Source organism: Anser anser (assembly GCF_964211835.1).
Source record: "Anser anser genome assembly, chromosome: 25".
In the NCBI taxonomy this organism is placed as follows: Eukaryota; Metazoa; Chordata; class Aves; order Anseriformes; family Anatidae; genus Anser; species Anser anser.
This window is the reverse complement of record NC_139746.1, coordinates 4,408,282-4,423,065: the sequence shown is the minus strand read 5'-3', so window position 1 is coordinate 4,423,065 and position 14,784 is coordinate 4,408,282. Positions and strand designations below refer to the sequence as shown.

Sequence of the window (14,784 nt, the reverse complement as noted above, 5' to 3'; positions counted from 1 at the left end):
CCAACTACCCTTCAGGACAAGAGAACATGACTAGAGATCTATTGGTCCCTACCAGTTTCAGCTTAAACAAAGGTAACCTTGATATTAATTTTTTTTCAACGTTAACAGCTTTTACCCATATTGAGGCATAAGTCAAATAAAGCAATTTTTATATATTTTTTTTCTCCATTTTTTATTTGTTTTTCACAATATAAGAAACTAGAAGGCTTAACATTTGAACAAAAAGATGCAAGGAAAACTACACCCTAGGGCTCATCTACAACATTTCGTGTGTCAAAGAGAAAAGGCATGCAAACTACACTGTACTCAGCTTGCATGGGCATTATTTTCTATTACATCTATTTCAATTTAATAGCAATTTCCACTAAATGGCAGATCCTGCTCCTTCCTTCAATGTTGCCATTATTCTCCCAAGGTCTGCTCCTCCTACAGCCACAAGATGAGCTGTACCAGCCTCTTCACAACACCGTAAAATGCCTGGGGTTGGGAGGGAGACCTGGAGCTCAGCTGGTCCGACCCCTGTTCCAGCAGGGCCCCCCAGAGCAGGGGGCCCAGGACCACGTCCAGGCGGCTTCTGAAGATCTCCAAGGAGACCCTACAGCCTCTCTGGGTAACCTGTGCCAGTGCTCTGTCACCACACAGTACAGAAACGATTCCTGGTGTTCAGATGGAACATCCCCATCCTCCTCCTGTGTTTCAGTTTGTGCCCAGTGCCCTTTGGCCTGGCACTGGGCACCATTGACAAGAGCCTGGCTCCATTCTCCTTGAACCCTTGAGTCAGGTAGTGTACATATATTATATGCTACACACACACACACAAGATATAATTATATGCTATCTATATTGATATAAGATTCCCTGAGCCTCCTCTTCTCCAGGCTGAGCAGTCCCAGTTCTTTCAGCCTCTCCTCACAGCACAGGGGCTCCTGTCCCTTCACCAGCTTCAGGGCCTTCGCTGGACTCTCTCCAGCACGTCCAGGTCTCTCTTCTACTGGGGTCCCAGAGCTGGAGCACCCTCCAGGTGTGGCCCCACCAGAGCTGAACAGAGGGGGATACGGCTCCTCACAAGCTCACCCCCAGAACACCTTACGGCAGGTTGTGGCGTGGCTCCAACTTACCTCAACACTGTGCAACTGCTACCTCCGATCCAAAGGCAGGGGACAGGAACACAGGGCAGGGGGCAGAGGGAAAGGTGAAGCAACAGGATGGCCATTTTCAAAAGTAGTTAAACACTTCATAGTGTGCTAACCAAAGATATGAGATACAACAATAGACTGAGGTAAAAAGTAATAACCTAGACCACTAGTCTTGTCTTTTCTTTGTTTTGACTCCATTACGAGAAAAAAAAAATTACATGTTTTTCATGCAACTTCAACCATCAGCACTCTTTTGCCACCTGTTCCTTTCAAGGTACAGCTTGGAAGACAGTCTTTCTCCCAAATTCGGTCTGTCTTCTGTCTGAAGAGCTCCCTGCTTCATGACACAATACCTCTTCCCACTTCTACCTGTCTAGTACTTCTTCACCCTATGCCCAGTAATAGTGTTAATGCTCTATTGTCCATCTTCACCTTCAGAAAAATATACCCAAGTGGCTGCTCACCACAGAATATGAGTTATATGACTTAGGGCTACAGAACAAAAACGTTAATATACATTATCAACATCTCCTTACCTTCTGTGCTTTATCCTTCTGAAATACAAAGACAGGTGGAGCAATGGCAGGTTTTTCTGCAAAAAGAAAAATTGTTGTGTTTTTTTTTTTTTCCAACCACATTGATTATTAACTAAGATGTTATGCTTTATGATGCTTTGACAGACAATGAATCTCTAGACCAGTTAAATCTCGGTTACACGAATTGTTTGACTGGTTCCTGGTAACGTGTAGTTATTATTAAGCACTTGATCTTCAATAGGAAGAAGTGTTTTAAGAACAGCAACACAACTGATAGAACTGATACCTGAAAGCTCCATCAGTTTCCTTGTCTCTGCAGATCTCTCTATGTTAAAGCAGTACTTTCATCATCCTTGGGTACATCAGCAGGAAAAGGCCCTTTACTACGACAGTTTACTTTTTGAACACGTGTCAGTCTTGTCAGCGAAGGCTTTTCCTTTCCCATAGTAATGCACCAGTGCAAAGGGAGCTCTGCTGCACACACCAACATACTGCTTTCGTAGAGGAAACTAACTGTTTACAGATACACAATTTAAACCAAACATCCCATGCGTATTAGCACAGAGGCACCAGCCTCATGCATGTAACTGAAAAGCAAATCCGCTATGTACTTGAAGTTCAGATTCAAGCATTAGCAGGACATTTTTCTAAACATACCAACTTTTGGTCAAGACCAGACTGAATTTCTGGAATGAGTGCACGTTTTCCTTTGTCCTTAATGACCTCAAAACAAGGGGTGGGTGGCGTGAAATACACAGGAAGCGAGCTTTCCTCAGAGTTCAACAAAATCATACCGTGGGCATGTGCTGTGTTTGAAGACAAACTGCACATTCAGTATGCAGTCAGCAACCCTCCTCTATGCTTGCAGGGCTAGAGGTGAGTACAACATTTAAATCCGCCTTCTGGGGGAGACTGCTGTGAAACAAGAGAATTCAGGGAGGGCTGTACTTTGGCTCATTTCTTTGCAGAAGTTCCATCTTTGCAATTATTTAGTTCTATGAACAAGACTAGGCACTTAATAAAAACTGACACTGTAAATCTTTTTGAACTTGAAAAGATACCACAAAAGAGAAATATGAAGCCAACAAGAATTACCTCGCTCCGAAAAAAGGACAGGATCACAAAATTCTTCATACATCAGTTGCAGAATGATCAGTAAAGCATTTGGGTCAGCATAGGAATACACAGAATAGAAGAAAAATGGGATGAGATTGTCCATTTGGGAACTGCTAGCTATTACATCGGTTTAGGTTAAAAAAATGAAACTTTACCTGGCAAGCATAAAAAAAAATAATCTAAGAACTCTGTACACTTATTTGGGAGGATGGACTTTCCACCCTCCTGTGAGTCTTACCCAGAGGGACAACCAATCAAAAACACAGCAAGACTGACTTTGCAAGATTAGTATAATACGTTTGACAAAAGGTAAAAACAGCCATGAAATAAAGACCATTACAGCATTTGTCCTGCTCTTTTCCCTTTGTTTTCTAAGTTCTTCTCTGGCAGTTCTACCCACAGCACAATGCTGAATCTTAAAAATGCTTATTAATGAGAGCAATGCTTATTAATGAGAGCAATGCAGACAAGCTATTTCAAAAATCAAAAGTTATCTACAGTCAGACAAACTTTAACTGCTATCCTTGTCCGAAAACCAGAGTCTGCTGAAAGGGAACGGGTTCTTCAGTTTACTCTGAAGGAACACCTGCATCCCTAGAAGCCAGGGCTCCTCTTTGATTCCCCTGGCCTCCCTATAACCTGCCTGGGGGAGGTTCCTCGTGCAGGGGGCTGAGCTTTTAACACTTTACTTCAAAGTGATTTTCATTTTATTTTTTCTACCACACTTGGTCTAGTTTAATATTAACTAATGAGGGAGTTACAGCAGTGACTAGCACGCACTCTACCCAACTAGTTTTATCCAAGACTACCCACCCAGTCAACAAAATTCCATATTAGTGTTCTTCCCTTTCGGAGAGCTGCCTGAAATCAGGACTTGATTGTGTAGTGCAAGACATACCCAAGACTCTTGTACCGAGTTCCAGAGATACCACAGAGGATCAAACAGAAAACAGCTACTTGTCTATTTAGTACTTAATACAGGATCAAAGCCCTGAGGCAGAAGAAAGCAAACAGTAAAAACAAAATGAAACAAACAAACAAAAACAGACCCAGAGATGCAAAGGCCAGAGGAAACACTGGCTGCCTGGCAAAAGGCTACAGCAGGGAGCCAAAGAAGTTGATGCAAAGGAACAGGACAAAACAGGAGACAGGGCCTGGTGACAGAACACAGGCCTCAAAGAAAGGCACAGGGATGCCAAGATCAGAAAACTCACAGAAACAAAAATAACCGGCTGGAGGAACCAAAGAAAAAAAGAAAATCAAGCATTGCAGGTTGTGCCCAGCTACAGCAAATAAGGCTGGGGAAAGGAGCCAGTGAAAAACTGCAGTGAGATCCGTTAGTGAAGGTGAAAGGAGAGATAAGACTTGTGCAAGATAAGGGAGTTTCTAGGTACTGAAGGAACACCATCCTCCAAACTCAAGGTTTAGAAAGCTCCCTGTTCCTCGCTGCTTGTGAGACACTGGCCAAGCCGGCAGCCGACAGGACCAAGGGCACTACAGCGGGTAGTCGCTGCCACCAACCATCCCATTGCTTAACCAGGCCCATTCCTTACTGCGGATCCTAAACTTACAGCACTGCTGAGGATGTGTGCACGTCCTGCTGTACCGTTACACAATGGAAACACTGTTTAGCAGAGAATACTTTCAGAAAATTACTTCCACTAAATCAGCATTAATTTTTTAGAGGTTGACTGGCACCGCACACTTCAGTGACAACCGCACAATCTTAAGTCAGTTTCTGGTGCATATATACGAAGCCTTTAAAGAAATGATCATTATTTCTCTTACAGACTTACTTCTTTGAGAAGAACAAGAGATCTGTTCTTTATATAGGAAAAAAAAAATTATGGGGAGCTGTACAAAGGTCATCCTTTCACTTGTTCATCATGTCCTTTCTGAAGTCTGCAACGCAACCACAAGGCTGGCGAAGCATTTGCCTAATTCTAGCCCACAGCAAGCAAGGATTGCTACGTTGTCTGATCTGACCTTCATACCAAGCCATTGCATATTTTTCTGAGCCTTACAGTTTTGAGGAAACATTTTCAGCAGAGGCATTCATTCTTGAAGACATTACAAGAAAAGCTTTGTTACCATTGATCGTTTGTTACCTCATTTGTTAAAAAGGAAAAAAAAACCCTCCAGTGTCTAATTTCCCATTCAAATGTCTGGCTTTAACTTTCTGCTCTGATTCCTAAGTATGTTTTTGGAATGCATTTCTGTACGGTATTAATGAGCTCTAGCATTTAATGCTTTCCCTGTACCCAGGTCCCCTTCCATATTGTTTTTCAATAAAGAGGACAAAACCAATCCTCAGTAGGACATGATCCAGTATTTCAGTATCACCCTCAAAGCAAACCCATGCTGCAAGAACAACTTTATTTTGACACATTAGCTTCAAGACCCATTTTACTCCTCCTCCTTTATAGCTGTAGCAAAGTCTACAATTGTCAACCAAGTTTCCTAGAGCTAGACAAAACATGGCCTCATTTTACCTCACCAAAAGTTCACACCGATGCAACCGTTAAAGCTGGTGGCAACTCTAGGGGCCACAAGAGTATTTTTGAAATACTGCCCATAGGAATTGTGGATGCCCCATCCCTGGAGGTGTTCAAGGCCAGGTTGGATGGGGCTTTGGGCAACCTGATCTAGTGGGTGGCATCCCTGCCCATGGCAGGGGGGTTGGAACTGGATGGTCTTTAACATCCCTTCCAACCCCAGCCATTCTAAGATTCTGCGAAATGCAAAGTTTTAAGCCTTCACTGCGGCATGAAGTGACCCATTACTAAAAACCCAATGGATATTTCAAGTGTACGGATATAAAAACATGTCCCTTTTGAATCCATTTTTAAAGGTCCCATAAGCAAAAAGCCAGGCTAAAACTGCACACAAAAAGAAAATCGAATACTGCAGATGTCCATTTCTCCATATTGTTATCAGGCTCACGTAGTAAATCCCTGAGCAAAGCAGTGACAAAGGCAACAAAACCATTCTTCTCCTTTGCTACAGGTTATTTAATCAGGTTATCCAGGATGGTTTTAACTTCCAAAGATGGAGGCTGAACAGCCTCCCAGGGTGATCTCTTCTATTGCTTTACTGTTTTAGAGTTAAAAAAAAAATACATATCCAGTCTGAACACCTCTTTCATTTGATGACTTACATCTTGTCCTTTCAACATACGCCACTGAGAAAAGCCTGCCTCTTTTTGATAACCTCCATGTAGACCGTGGAAAGCTCTAAATGTCGCTCTCTGAAGCTTTCCCTTCTCTAGGATGGAAAATCCCAGTTCCTTCAGCCTTGCCACAAAGCGTCATGCAACCCAAGCCCCTTCCCATCTCAGTCACCCAAACGAAACTTTGAAATGTTAGAAGCCCAGACCCTAAGTCACGGCAACAACTCTGAATTCCTCAGCAGCACCGCTGTAGCAAGTTCATGACAAGGTGATTTTATTTTTTAAAGCTAAGAACCACGGCATTGCAAACCTTTTCTTTTTTTAAATTTACCATTTAAAAGTGCAACAGCGCCTGACTACACAGAAACTTGTAACACAGGCAAAAAAAAAATGCATACGAGTTGAGAACAACTGCTTTGACTTTAACTCATAATATATCACCTGAGACAAAAAGTAGATAATAGCTATGAACAATGAATAAGTGTTAAATGGATAAGGACAATTAGGTTGCCAATTCATGAAACAGATTCAGTGTGGTAAACTGTTATCTATTAAAGGCTTATGGGTAGACCAACAAATGAACTGCAATGCACTATAAAAATTTTATTTGTTGTACCTGCCACTCTTAATATTTAAGGCAATTTCTGAATTTTAGCTCCCGGACAAACTCCAGAGAATATTTCCTAGGAGGCAACACTGAGGAATACGTCCTGAGAGCTGTCTTAAAGAGCCCCTCACCAGGATCTAGGTGTCCGTCCTCAGCAGCTGCGCAGTAAGAGTTCACTTCCACACCCAGCTCTCCAGAGGATTCTGGGGTACATTACAGTCTGGGCAGTACACCTATGAAAATCTAGAAATTTTGGATATTTCTGTCGAAGCGAGGATTTGCTGGACTGTTTGAAATTGCTGCCCATTCCTGAAGCACAGGCTAGCTCCACTCAAGAAAACATTGGTACATCTTCTAATGTTACTGAGACTGATGGCGGTACAAAGGGGAAGGGTTCCTTGGGGGGTGTCTTTCTGCATCATCTTTTTTCTGTATATGTTCTACTTGCTTAATGTTTTGACATTGCGGTTGCAGACCCCAGGAACATGTGGTAGCCGATCAACAGACACACACAATCAACAGAAAGAAGAAAACTGAGTTATCAAAAAACATAACGTACTTCCCCTGAAGTCTAAAACGTTAAGCATGCACTGGGTGGTGAAAGAGCATTTCCCTGGAAATATCCACTCCACTTCTGATGTCCTAAAACCTGTTCCTTGAGGGAAAGACATAACTCACTTATTATAAAGCCCAGCAGTACCATTCCAAAAGTCCAGGGAACATGGACACTGATTTTCAAGGGCACGTTACAACTCACTTCCATTTCTTCAGTTTCCACCTCAAGGCACTCCAAGTTGTAAAGAAGAGTTAAATTAAATCTTCTGGGCAGCAGTGCATAGCCTTACCAATTCCTCTCTTTGTTATGCTTTCTTCTGGACTCAGAATTACCAACCGCCTTTTCTCCAGGATGGTTTAACTGATTAACACAACCAAGTTAATCACTGACCCACTTGGTTCTCAAATTATGCAGTTTTCAAGATAACTACCTTTAGTTCAGATCTGAAGATAAGCATGTTCGTCCCAAAACTGGTCTGCTTTTTCCAAGGCAGACCAACTGTCCTAACGAGATATTTTCTTTCCCACAAACTATTCCTCACTTACATCCTTACACCACTGCAAAACATACTAGCAATCACCAAGAACACTACTAGTACGTAATCTTTTCATCTTTTAAGGAAAATATAAGGGACTTCAACACTCATACGACTGGTAGCACCTCTTCCAAAAACTTCCATTCACAGCAGCTGCCACAGTGCCTAGCCACGCAAAGCTACTTAGCTCTTCCCAAGCAGAACCTATCCTTTCCAGCTCAGCTTGGTGGGAGCATACCAGAACGAGGTAAAACCAAGACAGAAATGAACAGTAAAGCTGGGTGACAAATATTCATCAAAAAAAGAATGACACAGAAGAAGGGAGAATGAAAAAAATACCTAGGGAGGGGAGAAGCACCAACATTTTGACACCCTGATAGGATTTGAAGGAAAACTCAGCTTGTTCCTTCACACTAACTGCAGTGCTACAATACCGCTAAGGATAAAAGGTAAAAGGACTATTTAGATGTTACAGAAAGTTTTCTTTACCATTCTGTAAGATTTTGGTAAAGTAAGTACCAATACAAATATTCAAAAAATAAAAACAATGGGCAATAAAAAAGCCTATTAGTTATAAACAGAATTAAGTGTTGGATATATGGATTATAAGTATTTTCTCAGCATATTTTGCTTCCTTACCACACAAGCTGTTCTTCCTCTTTGCTTTGGTACCAGTCAAAACACAGCTATGAAATAGCTGCTGAATCCTGCATGTATACAAGCCTGCATGGTATCAATCCTGGAAAAGAACTGCATGTGTTTTCTTTATACTACATTCTGGGAGAAAAAAAGAAGTTGTAGCGACAAAATCTGTGCCAGTCAAAGAATATTAGATGGCAATAGCTTATTAAGAAGAAGGAAAACAAATGTTATGGAAAGAAGCATGCAGGCAAAGAGAAAATATTTGATTTGAGAACACAACCACACACTCAGACTGTTTCAATTCCTTTAAGGAACAAACGTGTATGCGGAATCAGATACAACACAGCCATGCAATTTTACAAAGACAAATGTCCTTCCAACATTCCCTGATATAATACGGTTTCATAAAACAAATATATATTTAAAAAACAGTACTCACTAAAATCATTTGTTCCTTGCTTAAAAAAGGTTAAGCTGAATGGAATCAAATGTCGAATCACTGAGGCTACTAAATTTGTTTCAAGTTTAGGGACTTTCTGTCTTAAAGAAAAAAGAAATTGCACGTTAAGAAAAAAAATGCTTTTCCGTAGGTGCTGATTTACAGCCTTCACGCAGGAAGTTCCAACCACTCTGAACTCAGAAGTAACCTTCTGACTGTGATGGGTGCCAACTCAAAGTAGAAATACAAGTTCCTTTGACTAAAGGTTGAATGAAAGGAAGATAAAAAAAAAAATTAAGCTCAAGGTTAAATTTAATTATGCTTATTTGAGCAGCTCAGACAGCAAAAAACATTCTTTCACCTGAATACTACTTAAGTTACGAAAAGCAGAGCAATCACATCAGAAAGATAATATATAAATTAAAAAAGAGACAAACAGGCGTTTGTAGCTTTATAGAAGGGGCTGGTAACAAAACAAGACTCCTGTCTCTCCCAATAGCTATGAATAGACTGAAAGCAATGAGCAAGCTACGAAGCCGGCAGCTGATCACTGAAAATGACCCCACAAGAAAAGTCCAATCATACCTAATGTCATTAGATCACTTACATCCAGACTTCACAAATGATGTCATAGCAAATATAACTGACAACAGGAGGGAGGGGGAAAAAAAAAAAGATGCTTCTGCCTCACTTTCAAAACTCTAATAAATTGCTTTTTATGAATTAAAACATCTGATGACTTGGTTCATCTTCAAACCATTTATTTTGTCTTCTATAACATGAACAAGGCTACTTCTCGGTAGTACTTCCACAGCTGACATGGGAATGGAGAATGTTTTTTATATATTTAAGATGAGAAAAAATTTTACATCATATTTGAAGCACAAACCTTTTGTGTTTTTACAGCACGTGTTGTTTCCTGAGCCCTTGTCGCATTAATAAATTACCCTCTGCATTAGGTCATTTTACTATTTCAGCACAGGCACTTCACATAAAGCAAATGCTACAAGTCAGAAATGGAAAAAAAAAATAGCTTAATTTCAGCTGGGAGGAAGAAGAAAACCATGAGGCAGCCAATTACTCTGCAGTGTAGATATCTACAAAGAACTCTGAAAAGCGCTAACAAATTTTTAACGTATGTAGACAGTTCTGGCTTGTAAACTAAACGCTAGTTTGTGGCATTTGGATGTGAATTATTAGCACATCCCCCCCCAAAAAATCCCAACAATAAACAAATGACTCAGTCTCACTCTGTATCTGTTAGTGAAGAAAATTACCAAGGAGGGGAAGATATTGCTCAAAGGGTCTGTAAGTTTTAGAGACAGTAGTAAATGCCAGGTTTTGCCCTCAAAGTAGCAGAAGACTTTCCTTTCTCCAAATGTACAGCTGGAGGGAAAAACTGACACAGAAGCACCTACTGAACGGGAAAGGAAGTCATCAAGTGTTAGCCATGAGAAAAACCTGTACCTCTTCAATAACTGAAAGGAAATAAATAACTGAAAGGAAATAAAATAATTCATGCTCAACATGAAGAGATCCTATCACCTAAAGAGCAGCTTCAGAAACAAGTTATATACCAATTACTAGTTGTATATTAACAGCAAGTTAACGAGAAGAGCATTCAGGTTTATGTGAATATATGCCTGACAGTTTTCTAGTTCTCCGTCGTACAACACTGACAGATTCGTGGATGTGAAGTGCCAATTTTAAGATGCGATCTGGCTAGAATACTGATGTAGAAAGAAGATCATACCAAAGACTTCAGAGGAAATTTCTAATACCATTCGATAACTATTTTATACAATAGTGACAATAACAATTGTGAATACTATTTCAAAATCCTGGTTTTCAGTGATGGTACAAATCAAATCAAAGTCAAGCTCCTCACGATGCCAATCCCCAAAGCCTGCATCACAATCTCACTAAGTCTTTGTGATAAAGTCAATCAAACTTTAAACAGCTGGAGAGCTCTTCCCTCGTCCTCCTCATTAGCTCCATGCTCACCAGCTTCACCAACAGCTTCACCAGGTGCAGTTTCACCAACACACCCGAGAAAAAGAAGGAAAGACAAGTGAATGGAAAAAAAAAACATTAAACAATTAGATTGAGAACAATTAAGTAGTTCTGGGAACACTGGAGCTATGAAGAAATGCATCACAGAAAGACTGTCCATGAGAATAGTTTGAAGACTTAGAGGACATGGAATAGTTACTTGGAGACTACTGACATCTCAGTGGTGGGTTAAGAAAGACAACAGAGTAAGAAAAGAGCAGTCAGCACCTAGAAGGTAAAAGGAACTACTATACTTACTGTTGGAAAAGAATGAATGAATTGAAACAAAGGGATGCCACGATAAAAGTGACAGGTTAAAAATGCTACGTATTAGTGAGCTGCAAGGACATAAGCAGAACAAAATGGCACTTCTCAAGGCCAGAAGGTTTGTTGCAGTAACCAGACAGGTAAGATCCCAAGTGAGCTTCACTTGCATGAACCAACAAGAAGAGCTATTGCTTAAGCATGCTAAGCAAAAACATTCCGCAAAAATGACAGAAACCACCTTCTACGTACTTGTGCCTATTATGCGTCAAGGAATAATTATCTTCGCACTTCATAATGAAGTATGATTGAGACAGCACTGCTGTACAAACCAATCAAGATTAAGGAATATTAAGAGCTTTGTTTTAATCAAGCTTGGTTTGTGAACATGAACGTTCAGCTATCAAACACTTAAAACAAAAGAAGATTAATACAAAGTAGATGAAAGAATTATCAGTATTGAAACAGTCATTATTTATATTCAATGAAAATACACAGTATGGGGAAAGAAAACATTCACCTACAGTCCTGGAAAAATGAAACACTGATACGTGTAAGAATGAGGAGGAAACGGTCAAAGTCACCTGAGAGTATCACTGCAGTATCAGAGAGAGCAAATAATGCAAGTAGAAAGATCACAGAATCGACTGACTTCCAGGAGACACCAGTTCCAGAAAGTACATTTGTTTGCTCCGGTATAGCAATAACGGATACGTCAAAAGTGGAACTGAAGGAAAGAAAACTAACACCATACAATGACAACAGAATGAGCTGAACAGCCAATAGTTCAGAAGAGATCTGATCTTGCTTAACTTTAAGGCAGTTTAAATCCCATTCTTATTGAGAGAAGAAACACAACAGGGAAGGATGAAGATGGCAACTCTGGAAGGAGATGCGAGCGCAAACTAAAGAGGTTAGCAGGTGAGGGAAATCACTGGAGTCAGGAAAGGGTCTGAAGGGGAAAAAGAGAGAGAAAGATGAAAAAGTACAGATGATACCACATTAGGATTTTTTTTCCACCACAGAAAGTCTACAAGATTCTGCAGAAATACAGAGACAGGAATATAAACAGAAGGTAAGTCAGCATCAAATGATGTAATGAACACTGATAATTTAGAATTCACTTTTCAGCTTAGTATTTCCTACTAGAACAGGGAGGTAAAGTGAGGGACTCACACGAATTAAGACAGCCACTCCCAAACTTTGGGTGCTAAAAAATACAACATGCCATCAAAATTCATTACAAGGTTTTACATACTGTCAGCAAATTTCTCACCAATAATCAGTACATATTTGACTATTTACTACAGCCCTCAAAACTATTTATCATGCCTCTGTGTGCACTGACAGCACGTCTTCAGCTTGGGAGCCAACAGCTCAAGACATGCTGCATCAGAGGATTTGTCAAATAACTTCAGTGTAATTATGTGGTTAGCTGCTGGTAGGATTCCTCTTCAAAAGCTACAGCTACAACAGATACTTGCTTCCTGGTGTTTAAACGTTAATATCAGAAGCATAAATGCAACTGGAACAAGATTTCAGGTATCAGAAAAACTCTTGACAGAAGGGGCTACGCACATTTTCATTTGCCTCCTTCAGAGATTCACCCCCTCTATTAGCCCAAGACAAATAATGAGAAATGAACGGTTGAGAACAAACTTGGTTTTACTGAGACTTCAAGGGGAGTTATTCTCAAACGCAAGCTGCCGGTGCCCACCGTCAGTTAACCAAGTCTGCACACCTTGGAGCAGAACCCTCAAAACCTCCACTAGCACAGCCCAGCTTACCCTAGACTTTAGAGAGAAAAAATAAAAAATAAAAATGAGTTCTTTATTTCAGAGATTTTTTAAGCTGAAGAAAAAACTACTACACTTCGCCTAGCGCTACCCAGCCGCCTCCATCACCCCCTTTGCTGGGGGATGGATTAACGAGCACGGCAGCCAAGGGAGCGCTGTTAACACCCGCAGGCTGCGGACGGCGGCCCCGAGGAGCAGCGGGGAGCGGCGCGGGGGCCCCGGGGCACGGCCGCTGCCTGCGCGCAGGAAGTGCGGGAGCTGGGACCCGGCGGCCGCCGGTGCCACCGCCCGGCGGGATGCAGCCGCCGGCGCCGCCTCACGGGGCGCAGCGGGAGCGGCGGGCGGCCCAGCCGGGAGCTCCCTTTGTCCGGCCGCTCGCCCCGCCGGGGCCGGGGCACGGAGAGGCCGCGGGGAGGGGGCACTTCCGAGGGCAGGCCCGCCGCCGGGCGCGCCCGCCCCCGGGAGCGGGACGCGGAGCCGGAGCCGGGCTCGGAGCCGGGAGCGCGGCGGCCCCGCGGCCGAGCCGGCGGCGGAGCGGTGACGGGCCCGCGGCCGGCATCGCTGCGCAGCGCCAGCGCCCGCCTACCTTCGTTCGCTAGGTCCGCCATTTTACTTCCTCAGTCACGCCCAAGATGCATCGCGCAGCCGGACGGCCTCCACTGCCAGCCGGCCCCGCCTGGCGGCGCGTGCGCCACCTCACGGCCGGCTCGAGGCGGCACCGCGCGTGCGCCAGTGGGCGGACGGGGGGGGGCGATGGCGGCGGGGTGGTTATAGGGCGCTGGGCGCTGCCGCGCGTGCGCAGCGGCGGGGCGGGGCGGGGCGGATGCTTCAAGCCCAGCGGCCGCCTCAGAGCCGCCAGTCGTGGGCTGGTGGCGGAGGGTGGGGGTGCTGCCCTCGAGCCCCGGCTGAGCCTGCGGGAGGTTGTGGTGTGCGGGGCTCCCACTGAGCTTGAGCGGCCACTTACCCTGCTGCCCTTGTCTTCTTCTGGCACCCGCGGTCCTTCGGGACTGGCTTGCAGTTAATCTTTGTATTCTCCAGTCAGCCTCAGTGGCTTCCCATAGCAGCAGGGTTCTGAAGTTCTGTCCAGAGTTAAATGGCTTTTTAATTTCTATTACCGCTTTCATTAGTGCTCCACGGTTCTGGTCTTGTGGGATTTGTTAGACATTAGTTCTGCATTCAGTTGTGACTGTATGAACCTTGCCTGAATCTGCCATACCCTGTTCTCCAGACTGAAGAATTCTAATCGTTAGTTTCTTAGGAGACTGCTTCTCCATCCAAAAAACCATTTTCTATCAATCTCTGTGAACTCTTAAACCTACTCTCATTAATGTGGCGTTGACTAGGTTTCTACTCCAAAGAAAGGGACACAATAGCAACAACTAGCTCAGAGGGAGACATCTGGGGTTGCACTACTTCACTCATACCCTTAATGGTTGTTCCAGTGTGGTGGCACAATGTAAAAACTGCCTTCATAGATCCTGATTATTTTAAGGTATCACTCGCAAGCCATCACACAAACATAGAGCAAAATCCAAACGGCTGGCTCCTGATCTCTGTTCCACGTACTCTGTATACGAACCATCTAGTTTCACTGCTGGGAAATTTTTCAGTCAGGAATATAACAGCAGAACTGGCAAAAGTTGGTAAAAATAAATGAATGTTGCTAATTTAGAAAAGTTATAGGATATCTGTCTAAGTCAGTCAGTTGTTAATAATCGTTGAAACTTTTCTGTAGGTCAGAAATACTCAAGATTGGCTGTCACCAATCACCTCCTTATATTCCATGTCCTGTAGCAGTTTCCAGGAGGATCTGCCCCATGATCTTGCCAGGTACAGAGGTGAGACTGACTGGCCTGTAGTTCCTCAGGTCTTCCTTTTAAAAATGGGGGTTATGTTTCCCCTCTTCCATTCAGTGGGAACTTCACTGGACTGCCAC

General features: G+C 42.9%; 1 protein-coding gene across 2 annotated transcripts in view; it reads right to left on the bottom strand.

Annotated features, from left to right (window-relative positions):
• Positions 1–13,580, bottom strand: part of RANBP3 (RAN binding protein 3) — a 45,570-nt gene extending 31,990 nt beyond the window's left edge. The window contains exons 1-3 of one of the 2 annotated variants that reach the window (XM_083810830.1): positions 13,435–13,562; positions 2,768–2,800; positions 1,673–1,728 (exon numbers count right to left, since the gene is read on the bottom strand). In XM_083810830.1, the coding sequence (XP_083666956.1) occupies positions 1,673–1,728; positions 2,768–2,800; positions 13,435–13,456 (111 nt within the window). In that variant the 5' untranslated portion in view covers positions 13,457–13,562. Of the gene's footprint in view, positions 1–1,672; positions 1,729–2,767; positions 2,801–13,434 lie in introns of both variants that reach the window. The other variant, XM_083810831.1, reaches the window with a different exon arrangement.
• Between the last annotated feature and the right edge of the window lie 1,204 nt (positions 13,581–14,784).